This window comes from Salmo trutta, chromosome 1 (genome assembly GCF_901001165.1).
Source record: "Salmo trutta chromosome 1, fSalTru1.1, whole genome shotgun sequence".
Taxonomy (NCBI): Eukaryota; Metazoa; Chordata; class Actinopteri; order Salmoniformes; family Salmonidae; genus Salmo; species Salmo trutta.
In genome coordinates, this window is record NC_042957.1 from 51,461,101 (window position 1) to 51,479,527 (window position 18,427).

Here is an 18,427-nt window from a genome sequence, read left to right on the forward strand (position 1 = left end):
ACAGCGTGCGCAGCGGGCCCAAGAAATCTACGACTACACTAAATGCAACAGCGCGCTCTGTTGGTCAAATCATCCACAATTAGGCTACAGCTGGCTCGAGAAACGCTCTATTCAAACACCTTGCCAAACGTTAATTGCGTGCAAGGTCCTGTTCAATACCCTCTGCAGAGTAGGCTAATAGTCTGCTCTTATTATTATAATTATTAGTTTCACGGATTAGTCTAATAGCCTACGTAAGGGCAGAGGAACATTGTTTTGGAATTTATTATACTTACATTATCATCCACGATGTATTGAAGATTCAAGAAGGCCTTACTTAGCATAATCAGAGAGATTGGTCCAGTTTCTACTGTTACTAGAAACACACACAGAGACGATTTACGATGAAGGCTGATTTATTATTTTCTTCCAAAAACCCATAAAACCAAATGGGGAAAAATACAAAGGGAGCATTTTACAGAAGTCAAAAAACAAAAACAAATGTGCGAGTAGGTAAACCTATAGTTGTGAACAAGTAATACAAATATAAATGTATAAAAAAGAAAGTAAAACAAATATAAAACGTTATCAAATCCAATTGCTCAGGAAATCCTAAATTAAAGGTGGGGGGAAAAAATTGACGTAAAAAGAGAAATCCAAATTGAGACACCAATGAGCATACAAAAGATTAGGAACACCTGCTCTTTCCATGATAGACTGGCCAGGTGGATCCTGCTGAAAGCTATGATCCCTTACTGACATCACTTGTAAAACCACTTCAATCAATGTAGATGAAGGGGAGGAGACAGGTTAAGGAAGGATTTTTAGGCCTTGAGACAACTGAGACGTGGATTGTGTATGTGTGCCTTTCAGAGGGTGAGGCAACTCCACATTAGGAAGGTGTCCTTAATGTTTGGTATGCTCAGTGTATTTTTGTATTCTGGACTTCAATCATTTTTAAATTATAATTTTATGCATCACTACTACTGTAGAATCATGTCATATATTATTATAATTTTGGTATACCTATATTACAATGCAAATTCTTCATTAGATCCATAGTCCATTCTGTCACTTTCTAGTTACCAACCAATCCAAAAAGGATGACCACTGAACAGGAATTCTAACCTTGCCTACCACCTTACACACCCTAGACAGTACCCAAACACCCCATGTCTCTCCTTCCCTCAGTAAAACCACTCATAAAACCTTTATTCAAGAAAATAAACAATCTTTCATTTCAGAAATGTAGTACCTTTATCAGAGAGTTAGAGAAGCTATCATTTCTAGTTGCCTTCTCATGAACATTACAACTGATTGACCTCAACGATAATGTTGCCGTTACCAAATCTTTTGTTGGGAATTATCTGTCTGGTCAATACATATTATTTTTACACTCAAACTGAGTCACCACAACATACAGTGTAACAAAAGAGTTGTTATGAGGGGAAGATCTTTGGATAAAAATTCAGAAAAAATTGTTAACTGTTACCATGACTAAAAATGTGGTTGGAAGTTAGCCACTAAGACCATCATTTCAAACAACATTAGGCCTCGTCACAGCTAGGTGTCTGACATCTAAAGTAGCAATGCTGTGTGTAAAGTCTGTCATCTGTTAACAATGTTGGAGATCCATACCGTTACCTCTGTGAAATTTGGATTGAATAAAAAGACTATCAAAAATACTCTAGGGTAAATAAAGGTTGTGTAGAAATCTCGACGTATTGTGCTGAATTAAACTGGAGTCCTGTATCAGAATTGTTTTAGCACCAATCAGCTGACTGATACAATCGATAAAGGACACTTCAGAGAGATATGTGTATTTCAGAATGAAATGGGTGATTTGGTAGTTTTAGAATGATATGGGTGAATTCATAATTCTACAGTGATATGGGTGACTTTATACATTTCATAAATGATTGGGATGAGACAACATATTCCTACTGTGTCATTGCAACTAATCGATTATCAATGATATATAGAATGACATATAGAATGACATATATTGCTTGTACAGTAATAAGTAAGAAATGCATATGAACAAAAATAAGCTACAATAATGAACTACAGTAAAGTAATACAATATTGCTTATCTAGTGGCAATAAAAAAACAACATGAATGTAAGTGGGATTATTGCTGAGTTGAGATTGTGTGTTGAGCTGGGAATAGCTTATTCTGTCATGTGAATATTTTCTGAGATTGATTTCAACCAACACTGTAACAAAAAAAACAGACGCTTGTGCTTAAAGAATAGCATCACAATGAATTCCTTTTTGTTTAAAGAAAAGATGCGTTAGGATTGTGTCAAGTGCTGGGTTTCATGCCGACGTGCACATACAGTACATACAGAGAGAACAGACAGAGAGAAGAGGAAAAAGACCATTACAATCACTCTCTCACACACCAATACACACAGACAGACTCACACACACATACACCAACACACACACATATATACACAGGTATCAACACTTGTGGTGGAATGGTTGAGGAGCTGGTTGAAGCGGTGCTGCTAAATTCGCCAAAAGGTATCTAACAGCGTGGTCACTTTGTTTCGCCAGAGGGGGGAGAGGATCCCAAAAGAGGAGACTTTGGTGATACCTTGAGGGTAAAACAATATTGTAAATCACCACCTGATGCACCCACAAGTGAGTGTGTGTGTTGTGTGTTTGTTTTTGTTCAAATGTTAACGGAAATTCTCTGTTTGACAACACTTACAGGGGAAGGAGGCTTGGCGAAGTTGAGGTGAGCGTAGAGAAGCACAGCGATGTCATTCTGACTGGCCTCCAGGGCTATGGACAGGGCTGAACTGCCATCCTAGTGGAGAGAGAGATAATAACCATAGGTTGGTTGCCAAAGAGAGACAGGGTGAGAAAGACAAGACAAAGTAGGTCAGGCTGAGGGAAGGATGAGAGACAGGGTTGGGAGCTGGTTCACAGAGCTGCACCGCCGAGAGCAAAATAGAGAGACAGAAGAGAAAGTAAAAAACAAACGGTCAAAGACACTGTATTGACGTGGGAGACAAACTCACAGATACTGTTAGACAGAGAGTAGGGAAAACGGGGTGGGAAAACAACAAAGTAAAATGCTATGTAAAATCCTAGAAGTTTGGGAGTAGGTTTGTTGACTCACGTTATCAGTGAGGGTGACATCACAGCCTGGCACAGACAGCAGCTGACGAACGATGTCGACGTGGCCGTGCTCGCAGGCACACATGAGCGCCGTGGAGCCGTCGTCGTCGCGGATGTTGACCTGTGCCCCGCAGGAGAGCAGCGCCCTGACCATGTCCCCTCGCCCGTGACTCACTGCCAGCATCAACGCCGTCTGACCCGCCTAACAACATACAACAGTTACCCGTTAGGAAGGCCACTGGTTTTACCAGTCTCCTGACCGTGTGACCTTCTGACCTGGAAAAACTCCAGGCAGTAGTTATAAGAGCTGGCCTAACACCAACAGTCAGCTTTTCTTTCACAAAATTACAAAACCATTGGAGGCAAGAAAGACATGTCCTGGTCCAACATAACCAATTGAGAATTTTAATTCCATCAGAACATAGATACAATGTGGAGCTATCAGCAACATACACGCAAAGGAGCCATCTAACTGAAGCAGCTGAAATAGCCATTTTGTCAGGGGCTTGGGAGGGACGTCATTGGTCTGCCTGAGCTTGGCTGTGTGCAGGGAGGCCTGCTGTCCAGCAGGGGGCATAGTGTACCTGGCTGGCTTTGGCGTTCACGTCCCCTGTGCGCAGCAGCTGCAGGACGGTGTGAAGGTCACTGTCAGAGTGGAAGGCAGCCAGAGCTGTCAGCATGATGGCTGTGTACCCGGCCTTGTTCTGCTTGTCAGCGTTGCACAGGCCTGACAGGGAGAGAGAGACCAGGACACGTTTATTATGGGAATTATATTCCTAAGCCATTCCACTAACAGTCATGCAGTACATAAAGGTTATACAGACAGTCAATTGTATCAATGGCAGACCACAAGTCTGTGTTAGATATACACATTCATACAGTGCTGATCCATGTACTGTACAAACAAACCAAACACTTACTTGTCCACCATAAAAGTAAACCACTATTCTCTTGTCTGTAAACACACACAGCCCCCAGTCACTCACCAGTGTCCAGCAGCAGCTTGACCACAGGGAAGTTGGAGTGGGAGACGGTGTAGTGCAGGGCCGTGTTGCCGTTGCCGTCGGCCATATTAACCACAAACTTCAGCAGCTGTGGGGAGACGGAGGAGAAGGTATCCATATAGGCCCTGACCATGGCAGTGTCAGCTGCCTTGTGACAGGACACACGAAGCCACTCCTGGAGCACCGTGGTGTAGGCTGTCCTCTGGGGAGGGAAAACACAGACACCGGTCTCAGACTGACAACCAGACAGGACTGGTCAAAGTAACTCACACTGTTTATGATACACAGATGAATGTAGGCCTAATAGCCTTAGCTTAATGGGATAACCCAGTATTGTAAAGTGCAGGAGACCCGAGTTCAAATCCCCGTCGGTTACATGAACACAATCATGTAGAAAGTGACTATATGAAATGACAAGTCACAGATGAAGTCATGTAAACTGGCACGGTGGGCAGAGTAAAAGAGAATAGCATACCGCTGCTTGCTGGCTGAAAGCATTGGGTTCACCCAGGGCTTTCTGCAGGGCATGGAGAGATGACATCAGGCTCTCACTGAACTCCAGTCTGACAGAGATGAAAGAAAACACAGCAAATTCAAACACATACATACACAATATCATACTGCACTTGAGATCATTCATGGAATGACAGATCTACTGATTTGAGTTTTTAAATGGTTGTGCTGGTTTACCTGGTTTCTTGATTGGCTGCTCCGGTAGCACTTGGGGCGTTTCCAGGTGCTGGTGTCGAGGCTGATGATTGGACTATCCTCTGCTGGGAGCTTTGTTCAGTAGCTGACGATTGGGTGGCCCAATGCTGAGGGGCGTGGTCAGTAGTTTGTGATTTGATGGCATTTAGCTGAACAGTGACATCGGTGGTATTTGATTGGGTGACACCCTGCTTTACTTCCGGGTTAGTGGCTTCTGGTTGGCATCTGGGTGGCTTGGGGGGTGCAGAACAGGTAGCTGCTGATTGGATGGGGCACTGCTCAGGTGTAGTGGGTTCAGTGCTAGTATTTATGGAGGTACACTCCTGAGGGATGGGGTCTGGGACCGATGATTGGACAATACTCCCCTGACGGACACAGTCATTGGCTGGAGACGGGTAGGTAGTCTCAGTGGGGGCAGAGTCAGAGGCACATTGCTGCACGGCAGTGTTCAAGGCTGGTGATGAGGTGGCTGCATGCTGCAGTCCTATGCTGATGGTTGCTGACTGGCTGGTGCTCCGCTCAGAGGCAGGTTCGCAGGCTGGTGGTTGGACGGTAGTGGCTGGGAGCGGGGTGGCATGCTCTAGCCCTGTGGAAGAGACTGGGACTGCTGCTGCTCGCTGGTGCTGTCCCGCTGCAGACTCTGGTGCTTCTGGGAGTTTCTCTGTGGTCTCATGATATTCACTGGCATCACTCTCCTCTGAACTCTCGCTGCTACTGTCGTCTGAGGAGGTGGACTCATACCTGCAGGACAGGACTGATCTATCACACATGTCAACTCACGATCTCTGTAGTGTAACATGAATACACTGTTACACATAAGCAATGTCATAGACTATCAATAACACACGTACCCTCCATTGACTCCAGTGAACTGCAGGTTCTTCTTGGTGGATGGAGAGCCAGGTTCTCCTTCAGCCTTTTGTTTCATAATGGACCTCAGGGCGGTCTGGGGAGAGGCTGCCGCAGCTGGAGAGAACACCCAATGTTGCCACAATGTTATGTTACGTCAGGGACAGTTAGCGGGAGGGTTAAGGTAAGGAGTCGTACGATCCATAGCTACCTGGCTTTGATGGGTGTTCTTGATAATGGATGGTGTTTATGGCAGCGTGCTGGGGTGTCTCTCCTTCCTTCAAATACAGCAAAGCCATCTGATTACCAATGGTATCAATGGCGATGGCAGGATTAGTGACAGGCACAGAGGTGGACAGCTCACTTCTTAGGACCTCTCTGACCTGTTTGGAGGAGATGGCGATGGGCAGCTCAACAGCTGCATCTGGAGGAATGGAAAGGAAGAGGACAAAAAAATGGAAGGGATCAACAATCAAAGAAAACACATGGTTTTTCAACCTAACAACTCATTGTTATAGAAAACATTGGTACATTTTACAGGAGCATATAGGGGTAAGTGCCTTGCTCAGGGGCACATCGACATCATCTTTCACCTAGTGGGCTCGGGGATTTGAACCAGTGACCTTTAGGTTACTGACCCAACGCTCTTAACCACTAGACTACCTGCCGCCCCATTTAAACCTACTTCATTTAATTTGATATCACTTGTAACTTATCACTGAAGTCAGACCTACCCTCTGGGCCCAGGGCCTGTGCATGTCCTCTGTGGGTTCCCTCCAGGACTGTACCACCTGGAGGGAGGGAGGGGGAGCTGCACCCCTCTGCTCGGAGCAACGTGCCCACCCCCACCACAGTGGCTGGTTGCTCCAGCGTGTACACCTGGATTCCCACAGTTCTCTGCGCCCGGAGATGGGGCTGCTGGGTAAAGCTGACTACCGTTTGCAGGCTGCGTCCCTGCTGCTCCTGCCAGCTCAGACTGGTGGCCCTGACCGAGGGGTTTGCCTGGGGGGCCAGAGCCTGCCTCTCCCTCTGAGCTGCCTGCCCCTGCTGCTGGGCAGCCTGCAGCTCCTGCATCATCCTCTTCAGCTGGCCCTCCAGCTGGCCCACCTGGCTCTTCAGGGCCTCTGTCTCCGGCACCAGCCCCAGGTCCTGCTCCTTCACCCCAATGCCCACATCCACCTGCTGGCTGCCCCTCGCCTCCTCTGGTCCCACCCCAATGGTACGCACTTCCCTCTGCCCAGCCGGCCGCGCTCCACCCACGATCACCGTGTCCTCAATCTCACAGCCTGAGTCTGCCTGCGGCCTGGAGCCCTCAGGACTGGTGGGGGTGGTGGGGGACAGAGGCCCTGCTGCAACCCTGGTGGTGGCTCCAGCTCCAGAGCTCACCTCCTCTTCTGGGATGTCGATGTAGAGCTCCCCTCGGGGCCGGCCCACTCTGCCGAAGCCAAGCGTGTGTCCCAGAAACTTCTGGCTCTTCAGCTGGACGCTTAGCTGCCTCTTCTCCTCCTGCAGCACAGAGATCTTCACCTGGAGCACGGGGATGGTCTTCACCTGCTCCTCCAGCTCCCGGATCTTCCTGAGAGCCACCGCCATCTGCTCTCTCACATGCTGCAGGTGGGCCGGGGTGGGCGATACGGGCGTGGACAGGCCGGAACTCATGGGGGTGAAGGAGCCCGTTCCTCCTCCATGGGTGCGGTTGTAGCTGTGGGCGCTGCTCAGGGAGGTGGTGGATCCGGCCATGCTGTTGTGCATGCTACCCAGTGTGCTGGAGAACCTCCTGGGGGCCCCTTCTTTCTCTTCCTCCAACTTCCTGCGGGCGTCCAGCAGGGTCTTCTCCACCCGGGCCATACTGAAGCTGGGCCTCTGGGAGTGGGAGCTGTGTGGGTGGTAGCCCGGGGCGCAGTAGGAGAAGGATGATTGGCGGCTGTCCTGGCTGGTGTTGGAGCACAGGGACTCTGTGGAGGTCCACCAGGAGCCTGTGTAGCCGTACCCCCGGGGGAGAGACCCGTAGCGGGGCCGGCGCTGACCGGGCACCTTCTTGATGGTGTTGCCCTTCTCAATGTCGTTGACATACTTGAGGAAGTCTAGGTCCAGACGGTAGCCGTAGGGGGTCTCCACAGAGTAGGGCGCCTCCTGCTCCTTCCCGTGCAGGGAGGGGGGAGCGGCCGGGGTAAGCTTCCCTGCAGGGAACAGGAAATAGAGTTAAAACAAGCGGAAATCTACCATCTAATCTCGGACTCAGACTTCAGAAAATAGCATTATCTCTCGGGGATACTGAGTGCTTGGGTATGCACTCTAATAGTAGCTACACAAATTAGGTAGAAACAAAGTTTGATAAATAAAGTAGTAGGTTATAGCCAGACCTTGATTGGTTTAAGATATCTAAAGACCTTAGGTTGATCTAAGTTATTATGGATGTTAAACACTTTAGGCCAAGGCCGATTAAGTTAAATCCTGGACTGAGAAGCATGCCCAATGGAGAAACTCCATTGAAATGACTTTTTAGTCTTAATCTGTGTCTGGGAAACAGTCCCTACATGAGAAATAGATGATTCACTCACATGATAGTTTGTGGGAGATGATTCAGTATTATGATGTTAAGAAATAGAAAGAGTGGAGTTAGGACCATACCTCCTGGGAAGCTGGGGTCCATGTGCAGCACCTGAGCCATGATGTCACACGTTTACCCACAACACTTCACCTGGGGAGAGAGAAAGACACAGTCATACAAACCTATCAAACACTTCCACAACACAGTCAGAAGAACTACTCCTAATGGAGCAACCCACTGTAAGATATTTGACAATACATTGTACACAAAGGGGGATACCATAGATACACCAGCAGGGGAAAGGCCAGTGAAACAAAGGTGAAATCTAGAACATTAAAGGGTTCTTCGGTTGTCCCCATAGGGCAGTGCTTCTCAATTATTTTCTGTTACGCCCCCCCTAGGAAGAAGTAAACATTTCGCGCCCCCCCCCAACTCTCCGCCGCGACTGTAAATAGTATCATTTGTCTATAAAATTGTTATAAGTACACCTCTGCATAACATTGTATCCTTATTAACATTAAAGAAAAATAAAAAAGAAAGAAATATAGATCAACTTACAACAAAGAATAACTTTATTAACATTGTTTTTTTTTGTTTGTAACAGAAAAGACTTCAAGTGCATCAATTTGCCTGAATTTTTTTTTTTAATTAAACCCTTATTTAAACTGTAAACATTTTTTGACCATTTGATACTGAAAAATAAAATTAAATATAATCAATAAATAATAATAAATTCAAATTGATCAGCAACATTAACTCAGGAGCACAATATATGAAACATTTTGACCTATAAAAGAAAAATGAATAAAACAATGTGCTGTTTTTTTTTTTTTTTATCAAAATGAGGAAGTCAGGATTAATGGCTACAATGAGCACGTTTTGCAGAGCACAGCTTTTCGAAGCGGGGTTTGAAGCATGATACTGCAACTCTCAGCTCCTGCTCAATGTTTAGCTGGGACCTGTACTTGGTCTTCAGTGCAGCAACAGCAGAGAAGCCAGTCTCACAAAGATAAGATGTTGCAAAAGAAAGAAGAATGCCCATGGCCCTCTGCCCTAAGAGTGGATACTGCCTCTCTACACTCAGCCAGAATTCACCCAGTGTCTGTGATGTGAACCTCAGTCTCAATGTGGAGTCAGACGTCATATCAATGAACTGGTCCTCCTCTGCAGAGCTGAAACCAGTTGGAGCTGGTGCATTGAAAGGATCTCTCACCCAGTCATATTGGGAACTGTTTTCAGGGAAGTACTTTTTAAAGAATCCCATCAGTGATGAAATATGCTCCTTAATATATGGAATCACTGAGGTGGCATCATAGTCAGTAGTGTCAACAAATTCATGCAGGTTCTCGAATGAATCAGTATTTCCTTCATCAAGTCGCCTGCCCCACATTGCAAGCTTTCAAGTGAAAGAGCTGATCTTGTCTGTGACCTGAGGGAGGTGTTTATCTTTCCCTTGAAGCTGTAGATTTAGTTCATTTAGCTTTCCAAATATGTCACTCAGGTAGGCCAGTTTTGCCAGGAAGTTCTCATCACTACATTTTTCTGTGATGTCATACTTGTGCTCCTGCTCCAAAAACATTCTTATCTGCTCTCTGAGCTCAAAAACTCGGGACAAGACTTTTCCTCGTGACAGCCACCTTGCTTCACTGTGAAACAGCACAGCTTGATGTTCAGCTCCCATCTCCTCACAGATAGCAGAGAAGACTCTTGTTTTTAGTGGTCTGGTCTTTATAAAATTGACTACACCTACAATGTCAGTCATAACCTCACTTAATTCAGAGGAAAGGTGCCTTGATGCCAGTGCTTCTCTGTGTATAACACAGTGTGTCCACTCAGCATTAGGTGAGGCCTTCTTGATGAGTGCCCGAAGTCCTTTTCTCATCCCTGCCATGGTCTGTGCACCATCACTGCAAACACCAATGCAGTTCTCCCACTTTAGCCAATTCTCAGTCAGGAAGCAGTCCAGCATTTTGAATAGCTCTTCAGCTGTGGCTCTGTCTCTGACATATTTACAAAAAAGTAGATCCTCACACAGGGAGTTTGTCATGTCAAAACGTACATAAGCGATAAACAAACAGTCTTTGTTGCTGTCAGTTGCTTCATCGAACTGTAAGGCAAAACGTTTGTCTTTGAGTTTATCTACCAGCTGTTCTTTAATATCGTTAGCAATGTCATTTATACGTCTGGCGACAGTGTCATTGGACAGAGGGATAGTTTTTATTTTTGCAGCACTTGAGTCATCCAGCATGACAGAGACCATGTCTAATGCTGCAGGCAGTATCAGCTCCTCTGCTATGGAGTGGGGGTTTTGCACTGACCAATTTGGTACGCAACCTTATATGATGCTAACAGTGCTCGCTGGTTTACTGAAGTAGCATTCACAAAGCGGGACGATTGTTGACAATATTCGGCACGTTTTCGCTGAAAAAACTCAAGCGGCTTATCAGCGTGATTGGGGTGTAATGTCTTTAAGTGACGCCTTAATTTATTTGGCTTCATGCTGTCCGCTGCCAACATTTTTAGACACAGTAAACATACCGGTCTTTCCGTCTCCCACCGTAGTCACAGTGAAGCCAAGCGCTACATACGCTTCGTCATATTTCCTCGTCTTAGCTTTCGGGAGACTTACGTTTGTCTCATTATCGCCGTCTCTCTCCGCCTTTCTTTTCATCCCTGTTAAATATTTTTACATGGTGTCTCTTAAGGGTTTGTTATCTGCACTTCATATCTCCTGCTCTGTGCTGTGTGCTCTTGTTCGGTAAAAAAAAAAAAAACTACTCCCGCTGCAAGAAAAAGCATGTTCCCCGGGGTCACGCGCCCCCCCTGGCATCGCTCCGAGCCCCCCCAGGGGGGCGCGCCCCACTATTTGAGAAGGACTGCCATAGGGAAACCCGTTGAAGAACCATTTTTGGCTACAGGTAGAACCCTTTTCATTCCAGGCAGAACCCTTTCCACAGAGGGTTCTACATGGAACCCAAAAGGGTTATACCTGGAAGCAAAAAGGATTCTACCTGGAACCAAAAAGGATTCTACCTGGAACCAAAAAAGGTTCTCCTATGTGGACAGCCGAAGAACCCCTTTGGAACCCTTGTTTCTAAGAGTGTAGGGTCACAATGACAACCCTTGTAGTTGAAGAGTCTCTCTTTCTCACAAGGGCAGAGTAGCATAAGCTGGGTTTGTATTGGTCAATATACTGCTTCTTTGTTGGGATGGCCTGAGAGTTTAATTGGTCATACTGTAGGATGGTCATATGGTGGGTTGGCTATATCTAACATCTTGTGTATGTCCCTAAGAATCTCTCTGTGTAATATATTTAGCCTCAATTAGCCATTTCTCTGCTTTTCTGCCTGCTTATGTCCTTTCTGCTCGATAGTACATCTTTCTGCTCGATAGTACATATTTCTGCTCGATAGTACATCTTTCTGCCCGATAGTACATCTTTTGTTTGTTTCTGGTTCTAATATTCCGAGGAGGAGAAGAGTTAGAAGGGGAAAGTTTCCTGGCAGCTTATTCCAGGAGAGAAAGTTTGGAGGCTGCCAGTTACAGCCTTATTAGGAATCGTTTGTGAACACTAACAGAGGTTCTCGATTTAGGGTTTACAGACACTCTCGCCCTTTCTTTCTCTCCCACTCTTTTTCCATTTATTTTCCCCTCTCTGTTCCCTCTCTCTGTCTCTCCCTCCCTCCTCTTTCATTCTTTCTCTCCCCCTCTACTCGTCAGCTGACGATAAAGAGATTTCAGCTGACCACTGTCTCCCCTCATCCCCCTTCCCCCTCCTCTTGCTCCCATACACTCAACCCAGGATAGTACATTCACCACATTAAACACAATCAAAGCAATGACCAAATGCACACTGGGATCGACACTGAGAAAACCAATGCATATTTCATGTTGTTGTGATCTTTCTTTCTATTCGCCAACAAGACGTCTTGCTATTGGTGTACTAACATTTCTGTTTAGAAGTTAATAGTGAGGGCCGAGCTATTTTTCTGACACCCTTTGCAGTTTCTGTTTGCTTGTGGTAAGAGGAAAGTGACATGCTGCCAGCGATGACATACTGCCCACAATGAGGGGTCTCTGATTCCGTGTGTCTCCCCGTCTGCTAAATCTTTACTTTCTAGGTCATTCATTTGTGGGAACTGGGGATGAACTTTTTCAGCATTACATCTCTTGCATTAGCCACTGGAGCCTCACCAGCTGAATCTGTAAAAACAAACATCAAAAGTTTGGACCTGAATTGATTTTGTTCTCAGGGCATACTTAGTTCATGCCCAGTTTTCTGTTCTGTTCCATCAGCAAGAAAGGAGTCTCTCTCTGCTCATTTCAATTTCTGTCTCTCCCCTCGCTCGTCCTCTCCCTCCCTCTAATCTCATGACTCTCGTCAGCGCCTGTTTATGCTCTTGCCCGTTTCAGGGAAAGTAGGGCACTTGGAAACATTGACTAAATTGACTTGGTATTTTTGAAGCCTGAATTTCTCGGTATACTGTAGCTCTCCCTATCTCTGTCTTTCTCACACTGATATGGCAACACACACAGACATGCACGCCCATGCAAACACACACACACACAGATACGCACACACGTACGTGCCCACACAACCCCCCCCCACACACACAAACAAAGAAGGCAAACAATTTGATATGATAAAAAAAACGTTGGTAAGATCAAATGTGACATCTGCAAAATGATGACAGGACATGTAGTGTTAGTATCAAAGTAGTCGCAACAAATCAAATGAGATTTATTGTTTAATGTGTATTTCCTGGTATGAGTACAATATAAATGCTTATGTGAGCGTATCTGGAATGTGGAATGTGAGTGTGTCAGATGTCTCTGTGTGTGTGTGTGTGTGTGTGTGTGTGTGTCTATGAGAAAGAACAGGAAGGTGGCGTGTGTGTGGCATTGAGAGAGTACAGGAAGGTGGAGGTCTGGTTGACAGGGGCACAGTTGATGAGATATAATTAGAGTGTTCAGTTCAGCTACACAGCGTGACAAACATCCCGGCCCTCAGCAATGACCACGGCCAAAACTCTCCTCTACACGCTCCTTCTCTCTCGCTTTCTCCTTCTCATACTAACTCTCACTTTAGTTGAATATTCCTTTCCTTTCCTGCTCACGTCAAGTGAACACGTACTCTGTTATGGGCCGCTTTCTTCTCTCTCCCCTCTCTCTATTTAACGCTTTGCCTGGTGATCCAATTCCTCCCCCAAACCTTCTGCATCTGCCTCTACGACAGTGCCTCGTTGGGTGTTTGTGTGTTTGTGTGCACTTATGCGTGTGTGTGTGTTTGTGTGCACTTATGCATGCGTGTGTGTGTGTGTGTGTGTGTGTGTGAGTGAGTGAGTGTGTGTGTGTTTGCGTGTGAGTGAGTGTGTGTGTGTGTGTGTGTGAGTGAGTGTGTGTGTGTTTGCGTGTGAGTGAGTGTGTGTGTGTGTGTGTGTGAGTGAGTGTGTGTGTGTTTGCATGTGTGTTTGTGTGTGTGTGTGTGTGTGTGTGTGTGTGTGTTTGCGTGTGTGTTTGTGTGTGAGTGTGTGTGTGTGTGTGAGTGAGTGTGTGTGTGTTTGCGTGTGAGTGAGTGTGTGTGTGTTTGCGTGTGAGTGAGTGTGTGTGTGTGTGTGTGTGTGTGTGTGTGTGTGTTTGCGTGTGTGTTTGTGTGTGTGTGTGTGTGTGTGTGTGAGTGAGTGTGTGTGTGTGTTTGCGTGTGTGTGTGTGTGTGTGTGTGTGTGAGTGAGTGTGTGTGTGTGTCCGTGATGTGTTTGTACGTGCGTGTCCACCCGTAAGTGTGTGTCTGCCGTGTGTGTGCTCCACCATGTATGTGGGTGACCTTACTCCCTCTCTCTGGGCTGTAAACAGTGTTCCATTGAGATGACAGTGAACAGAGTCCAGTGTACCCCCCCACTCCTCCTCAGCAGCACCAGCACAGCCAGCCAACCATTCTTCAGTGATACACTCCCAGACCTTAACCTCCTCCTCTTCTCCTCCAGCCATTCTCTACCCTCCTCCAGGAGGAATGAGTTGCCACAGACTGATGCCCCCCTCCCCTCCTCCCCTCGTTCCAGACCAGAGGAAGTTAACATTGCTCGCCTCCAGGGTCCCCCACTCTGACTATTAAGATTAGAAATCAAGGGGAGAAAAACTCAGATCCTTCAAGCACAAAATAGGATCTGTCTCTGAGACGGCTGATGTCCTGTTGGATGCCAGAGTGTGCTACTTTTAATCATTGTGACTTGTTGCAACATTGATACACCGAAGCTGTTTCAGAATGTGCTAATATACCGCTACATTGTTATTACACAGTCCCTCAATAAAAGGTACAGATGTCCCTCACCTGTATCAAAATGACATACCACATTTCTTACCACACAAACACAATGCACATATCTTTGTGATCAGAGGAGGGTGACCATCATGGTTAGTAGGTAAGATACAGTAGGTTTAGTTCTGGAAGAAAACGCTCAGGGCTAGTATTTCAGTCAGGTCCAGAAGTATTGGCACCCTTGATAAAGATGAGCAAAAAAGACTATCAAATAAATAATACAAATACTGAGCTATATTGTATGCAGATGTTTTTTGGGGAAAATTATATTTTATACTAATACAATTGCTCAGAGAATGAGAGGGGGCAAAATTGTTGGCACCCCTGTTTTCAATTGCTTTCAATACCTCACCTTGTGAGGATAATGTCACTGAGTCTTTTTCTAAAACGTTTTATGAGTTCAGAGAGCACATTGGGAGGGATCTTAGACCATTCTTCCATAACACATTTCTACAGATCATTCATCTGCTCCTATGGACTGCCCTCTACAATTCAAACCACAGGTTTTCAATGGGGTCCAAGTCTGGAGACAGAGATGGCCATTGCAAACTGTTGATTTTGTGGTCAATTAACTATTTCTTTGTGGCTTCTGGTGTGTGCTTGGGATTACTGTTTTGCTGGAAGATCAACTTGTGACCAAGTTTCAGCCTCCTGGCAGAGGCAACCAGTTTTTTGGCCAAAATGTCCTGGTACTGGGTAAAGTTATTTTGGATCTCAGTGCTGAGTTTGATACCATTGATCATAACATCCTTGTTGACCAGCTGGATAGGTGGGGGAATCTCCGGCGTTGCCCTCGACTGGTTCAGGTCATATCTATGTGGTAGATGCTTCTCAGTGCACATGGGTGCTTCAGTATCATCCCTAGCACCTATTCACTATGGTGTCCCTCAAGGGTCAATTCTGGGCGCCATCCTTTTTTCCCTGTACATGCTTCCCCTTGGTGACATCATCCGAAATAATAACATTCAGTTTCACTGCTATGTAGGTGACCCAAAGCTTTATTTACCAATCAGACCCAGTGACCAAGCTTGCGTAGCTACCCTTCACAAGTGTCTTGCTGACATCAAATGTTTGATGTCTGACAATTTTCTCCAGCTCAATGATACGATATCAGAGAGGTTGTTTTATTTGGTCCCCACCTCGCTAGATCCCAGATTGTAAATAACCTTGGTAATTTGTCGACCAAAGTAAAGCCTACGGCCAGAAACCTTGGCGTCTTCTTTGACCCTGACCTAAACCTCGAGCTGCATGTAAAGAAAGTTGTCCAGTCCTGCCTTTATCATCTAAGAAATATAGCTAAAGTCAAGTCTTTTATTTCAGTCAGTGATCTGGAGAAAGTTATACATGATTTAATTTCCTCACGCCTAGATTACAGTAACTCTTTGTATAAATGTCTCAGTCAGAAATCACTCCATCGTCTACAGTTAGTTCAAAATGCTACAGCTTGGATTTTAACAAGGACTTACCAGTCACTTTCAGAATAGATGTATTTAATCACGTTTAAAGGAAATATTCACCCATTTTGAATGTTAAATCATTTTTGTGTATCTCTGAGCGATGTTCTATCGATTCCTGGGGTTATTTCATGTTTTCATGTGTATTTGATGTCTTGCCGTTCACGCAGGCAGAAAGACAGCTGATATGACATGGCATTGTGACCGGCACTCTCACTACACTGGAAGCTAAGAGGAAAATGACTTGTATGTTTGAGGTTTTCGCAATCTAAATGTCAGTTTTCAATACTGGGTGGCTAACTAGCTAACAAGCTAGGTAGCTATCCAGCCAACCCATAGAGAGATCATTGCATTGTGGGTTTTGTAGTCGACTTGAGATGCAACAGATTTCCAAAACGATTTTCACATTTCATGTTGCTACCAATCTTATTATAACGACAAAATGAAAGAAAAAAAATCACAACAAATATTGTTATCACATATTAGTGTTATTTAACACGGTAAATTATAGGAATTAGTGGTTTTGGGAGGATTTTTCCTTTAAGACTAGACTTGGTTTTGCCCAATCCTATATCTCAGTGTCACGCTCTGACCTAGGAGAGCTGTGTTTTTCTGTTTAGTTAGGTCAGGGTGTGATAGATGGGTGGGCATTCTATGTTTTTGTTTTCTAAGTTTTGGCCAGGTATGGTTTCCAATCAGAAGCAGCTGTCTATCGTTGCCTCTGATTGGAAGCCATACTTAGGCAGCCTGTTTTTCCTGTGTTGGTGTGGGTAGTTGTTTTCCGTTTTGTGAGTATCACCTGATGGAACTGTTGGCTGTCATTTTGTTGTTTTGTTTAAGTGTCATCATTAAAGTAATTATGAGCACTCTACACGCTGTGCCTTGGTCCCCTTTATACGACCCACATTACAGAACTACCCACCATGATTGGATCAAGCGGCGTGCCCGGGCAGAAATGGACACCTGGTCAAGTGAGGAGTGGATAGAAAGGAGAAACTGGACTTGGGGGCAAGTAATAGAGAGATATCGGAGCCTACCGGGGAAGAACGGGAGGCAGCCCCAAATTTCTTTTTGGGGGGGGCACACGGGTAGTTTGGCTGGGCCAGGACTGAGACCTGAGCCAACTCCCCGTGCTTATTGTGGTGAGCATGTGCCTGCCTCTCGCACTCTCTCTCCAGTGCGCCTCCATAGCACAGTACGCCCTGTGCCTGCTCCTCGCGCTCTCCCTCCAGTGCGCCTCCAGAATCCAGTAAGTCCTGTGCCTGCCCCTCAAACTCTCCCTCCAGTTCGCCTCCATAGCCCAGTACGGCCGGTGCCTGCTTTGAGCACTCGGTCCTCAGTGCGTCTTCCTAGTCCGGTGAGACCGGTTTCAGCTCCACGATCTAAGCCTCCAGTGATAAGCGATGGTCTGAAGCCTATAGAGATGATCCATGGCACGAAGCCTCTAGTGATGATCCATGGCCCAGAGCCTGTAGGGATGTTCCATGGCACGAAGCCTCTAGAGGTAATCCATGGCCCGGAGCCTGTAGAAATAATCCTTGGCAAAAAGCCTGGAGGGATTATAAATGGTCCGGAGCCTGTAGGGATGAACCCTGGCACGAAGCCTGTAGGAATAATCCATGGCCAAGCATCTGTAGAGATCATCCATGGTATGAAGCTTCCTGTGATGATCCATGGCGCAGAACCTGTAGAGATGATCCATGGCATGGAGCCAGCAGCAACGGTCACTAGTCTGGAACCGATAATGACGCTTCCCAGTCCGGAGCCTCCGGCGACGCTCCTCCGTCCAGAGCCTCCAGCGACGCTCCTCCGTCCGGAGCCTCCAGCAACGCTCACCAGTACGGAGCCTCCAGCGACGCTCCTCAGTCCGGAGCCTCCAGCGACGCTCCTCAGTCCGGAGCCTCCAGCGACGCTCCTCAGTCCGGAGCCTCCAGCGACGCTCCCCAGTCCGGAGCCTCCAGCGACGCTCCCCAGTCCGGAGCCTCCAGCGACGCTCCCCAGTCCGGAGCCTCCAGCGACGCTCCCCAGTCCGGAGCCTCCAGCGACGCTCTCCAGTCCGGAGCCTCCAGCGACACTCCCCAGTCCGGAGCCTCCAGCGACAGATCCGCAGTCCGAAGTCTTCAGCGGCGGTCTGCAGCCCAGAGTTTTCAGCGGCGGTCTGCAGCCCAGAGTCTTCAGCGGCGGTCTGCAGCCCAGAGTCTTCAGCGGCGGTCTGCAGCCCAGAGTCTTCAGCGGCGGTCTGCAGCCCAGAGTCTTCAGCGGCGGTCTGCAGCCCAGAGTCTTCAGCGGCGGTCTGCAGCCCAGAGTCTTCAGCGGCGGTCTGCAGCCCAGAGTCTTCAGCGGCGGTCTGCAGCCCAGAGTCTTCAGCGGCGGTCTGCAGCCCAGAGTCTTCAGCGGCGGCCTTCAGCTCAGAGTCTTCAGCGGCGTTGGCATT

The 18,427-nt window shown here is 46.7% G+C and overlaps 1 protein-coding gene across 2 annotated transcripts in view; it reads right to left on the reverse strand.

The window, feature by feature from the left end:
- Positions 1–377: 377 nt before the first annotated feature.
- LOC115199047 (KN motif and ankyrin repeat domain-containing protein 2) overlaps positions 378–18,427 on the reverse strand; it is a 30,179-nt gene continuing 12,129 nt past the window's right edge. For both annotated transcript variants that reach the window (XM_029761576.1, XM_029761567.1), the window contains exons 3-13: positions 8,304–8,373; positions 6,407–7,852; positions 5,884–6,096; positions 5,675–5,789; positions 4,806–5,564; positions 4,591–4,678; positions 4,098–4,317; positions 3,696–3,838; positions 3,113–3,313; positions 2,699–2,797; positions 378–2,581 (exon numbers count right to left, since the gene is read on the reverse strand). In XM_029761576.1, the coding sequence (XP_029617436.1) occupies positions 2,525–2,581; positions 2,699–2,797; positions 3,113–3,313; positions 3,696–3,838; positions 4,098–4,317; positions 4,591–4,678; positions 4,806–5,564; positions 5,675–5,789; positions 5,884–6,096; positions 6,407–7,852; positions 8,304–8,343 (3,381 nt within the window). In that variant the 5' untranslated portion in view covers positions 8,344–8,373 and the 3' untranslated portion in view covers positions 378–2,524. The remainder of the gene's footprint in view (positions 2,582–2,698; positions 2,798–3,112; positions 3,314–3,695; positions 3,839–4,097; positions 4,318–4,590; positions 4,679–4,805; positions 5,565–5,674; positions 5,790–5,883; positions 6,097–6,406; positions 7,853–8,303; positions 8,374–18,427) is intronic.